This window comes from Pyxicephalus adspersus, chromosome 4, assembly GCF_032062135.1.
Source record: "Pyxicephalus adspersus chromosome 4, UCB_Pads_2.0, whole genome shotgun sequence".
Classification (NCBI taxonomy): Eukaryota; Metazoa; Chordata; class Amphibia; order Anura; family Pyxicephalidae; genus Pyxicephalus; species Pyxicephalus adspersus.
The window spans coordinates 108,367,360-108,371,075 of NC_092861.1; the positions used below are offsets into that span (position 1 = coordinate 108,367,360).

The following is a 3,716-nucleotide window of genomic DNA, read 5'->3' on the forward strand; positions in this document are numbered from 1 at the left end:
TATTATACCAATTAGCTGAAAGTAATTTTTGCTAAGACTTCTACATTTTTTCATTATTATTGTTTCATATTTTATTTTTGAAATGCAATTTTGAACACATTTTGTTCTTGTGCTTTAGAATTCTTTTTAAGGGGTATATATGTTTGGTTACTTTTGTTGAAATTCTTGTTCAAATGTTGGTTGCCTGGCTTTAATGTTGACCCTCTTTCTTTGAAACTTCTACTTTCTTTGGACATCTATTTAAATCCTAAACAGTGCCCCACTGCAGCAATTTGACATTCATTTTACCCATTATCTGCTACCTGTTACTGCCATCTTACAGGTTTTCATCCTAGGCTGTGTGTACACACATTAGACTTTTGTCATTGGAAAAGATCCTTTGCACTTAAGAATGCATGTATCTCATCTTGAGTGCAATAACATTTTTATATATTGAATATGCATCTGTGTCTTTAAACAGAATACTGCCCAATATCTGGTTGGGAAGTTGTCCACGGCAGCTGGAGCATGTTACAATCAAGATGAAGCATGAACTAGGAGTGACCGCCGTCCTAAACTTGCAGACTGAGTGGGATGTTGTCCAAAATAGTAAAGGCTGCAATCAGTACAATGAAGCCATGAGCCCAGATACCATGTTCAGACTATATAAAGATGCTGGGATCACCTACATCTGGATACCTACACCTGATATGAGCACAGAAGGTACATATCCATTTAAAATTATATAATTCACTAATTTAGCCAACTCCAATACAAAATATTATTGGGATCTATTAGTGGCCCACCAGCTATGATATGATTCTTACATATATACTACCCATATGATTGCAAACCTAAAAAATATAACAAACTAAATAGAAAGGTTTTGCTTTTTGAAAACTATAGAATGTTTAAGAAGCGTAAGTTCATTTTATTACAATAATATATATGTGAGTTGGGTATATTTCTTGCTCAATCTCTTATACATGTCCCTGGTTTTGTTGTAGAGATCTAGAGAAAATCAATATTTGTTCTGCAAAAGTATCTATATTGATATATATTTCAAACATATAATGGGTCTGTCCTCTATTTTCTTTTTAATTAGGTCCTGAGTTTTCAAACCCCCTGTCATGGAAAACTATGTTAACTTTTGCATACAGTATGAAAGGGTTAGATCCTGTGTCAGGTCTGAGGCCTTGTTTGGGGTACTGGCCATAACTTTCTGCCCAGATAACAACTAGTCAGGAACAAGAAAATACAAAAATATATAACTAATATAATTCAGACTGCAAAAAAAAAAAAAACTCATAGGAAGTTTTGTCTTCAACTATTTTACTCAGAAAAGTATTTTAATTACTGTCTGTAAATTGTATGAGGATTTCCTCATTTGTTGCCCTGGTAACAAAGTTGGTAATGGAATAGACTGTGCAATGAAATTCCCTAATGGTTCCTCAAAAAAGCAGTCACAACATAACATTATCCACAATCATAAAGTCATTTGCCTGGAGCTGGAGATACACTTTAAAAATACCAGCTAAGAATTGCTTTTATGTAAATATTTAAAAATAAAATCATTGTGTTAAAGGCTACCTTTGTCAATGATAACACTAACTCTGCATTAAAAAAAGCTCATAAACTATGGTACTTGTATAAAATATTGGTAAAAACATTAACTGATAATCTGTTTTTCTTGAAAACTACTACTTCATCCATCTGAATTTTTTTTTTACATTTTTGAAGTAGGTGGCCATAAATAGTTTCCAAAAAAAAATTATAGCATCCTGCCTCAGTATTCCTTATAAAGCTCACCTATCACCACATTTTACCATTATATAAAATGGTGGCTAACCAAAAAATATCTGATCAAAAGCATGTGCAGTGGGATCCGGCCTTTTTTTTTTTTTTTTTTTTAATTTTCGAGAAGACAAGTCACCCAATGTTGCTCCTGCACAGTGCAAGGTAGATGATGTGAGCAGAACCTAGAAGGAGAAGAAAGAAGATGGAGGCACTAGCGGTGCTGTCCATGAAGAAAAGAAGAGAGGCCATGACAGCACAGGACCTAGTGGACTCTGTTTGTGTTGGGATTTAAGGCTCTTCAACGGTAAAGGTAAGTGGTATTTTTTATTTTGATGAAAGTTCCACTTTTAGAACTCTTAGTCCTGATACAAGCAGTGGTTTGGCTCTTGGGAGGAATAATGAAATTGCCTATTAGTCTAGAGGAGGGAGATCTCCAGGCAGAGTTCCCTAGAAAACACCTACTTGTCATACTGATGACTAAAACAAAAAGGGTGGGCCAGAGTTATTAAGGCTGGACTAGATTATGCTGGCCATTGTCTGGGCAAAAAATAAGGTGAGCTGTAGCAGACTTGCTGCAGCTTCTAATGCACGCTGTCAAAAGCTTATAGTGTGCGTCCAAGTCAGAATAAGCAGTTTCAGTACAGGAGAGGAGCCTGTGTAATCATGCAGGACATGAAAAAAAAAGGCTGAAGTTTGGCTTTTTTAAAAACAGTGCATGGTCTGTGCCATTTTGAAATACTAGCCTATCTCACTGGCAGTACAAGCTGGTACATGACTTGAAAACATTCAAGCATCTAGCATTCCCAATACTTGCCTCTGCTCTCTTTACTAAACAAAAAAGGGCCCCTTAATGCACTGGCCCATGATAACGAACATGTTGTTGATAATAATATACAAAAAATAAGAAAGTAAAAAATAGGTAGAGCTATAGTTTAAGACTCCACTATGAATCGGCCTGATGTGGATTGCAATTAAAAAACAGTTTTGATAAATATAGAACATGAAATATATCTCCTTGTTATATGATTCATTGAATCTTTACTTGGAAATGATGGAGCAATAGAACCTGGGAGCACTAATGGAGTAGTCTTTGATGCACTGCTACAAAATTAATATATTAGCCTGAGTCACAAAAGTATAATATGACTGTTGGTAAATGTAGAAGTCAGATCCAAGGAGACAATTTTTGATAAGTAAGTAATTTTTGATAAGTAAATTAAGTTTGCCACAAACTTATTTTTTTTAACACTTTATGGTTCAAATATACAAACCATAGAACTAAATAGAAACAGATCTTCACAGGTCAGGTAAAGTCAAAGAAATCAGAATAAAAACTTCATCAGTGTTGAAGTGTCAGATTTACATCAATGTATTAAGTGGTTTGTCTGTAGTTCTTCCCTAAAGTCACGAACTAACTGAGCTTTAATAAAAAAAACAAAAAAAAGTATTAAAACCTTCATTAGTGTAGAGAAGAGGGAATACAGTACTGACTGTAGAGAAATTGGGTAATAGGACATACTAATTTGTCTATATAATAGCTGTGATTTTGCTGTGTCAACCTATTCAATTGCTCATATTTGGTTTTGCTGATGAATGGAATTGCATATACTTGAATACGTTTTTCAAAGTATATTTGTTTCCCAGTTATATAAAAATACCATTATGAGTAAGACGAGTCCCTTGCTATAAACATTTCTGGGGAACATATTGTTAAAGGTTTAATACCACAATGTTTGTGCTTTATTTGCAGACCTGCGCATTAAACTGCAAAGGTCATTATCAGTAACCTTGATTTAATTTGGTTGTTTGCAAAAGGGAAAAGGTGGCTATCGTACCATTCTTTATCTATTTACCTTACATTCATTGGTTCATAAATGTTACACAGTTAAATTGTTCCTATTGTTAACCTGTTGTTCATTCAAAGATCTTTTGTGTAATTA

At 34.2% G+C, this 3,716-nt stretch overlaps 1 protein-coding gene across 1 annotated transcript in view; it reads left to right on the forward strand.

Annotated features, from left to right (window-relative positions):
* The first annotated feature begins 395 nt into the window (after positions 1 to 395).
* The window catches only part of EPM2A (EPM2A glucan phosphatase, laforin), an 18,494-nt gene continuing 15,173 nt past the window's right edge, over positions 396 to 3,716 (forward strand). Inside the window, exon 1 of the mRNA XM_072410242.1 lies at positions 396 to 702. Within this exon, the coding sequence (XP_072266343.1) occupies positions 396 to 702 (307 nt within the window). The remainder of the gene's footprint in view (positions 703 to 3,716) is intronic.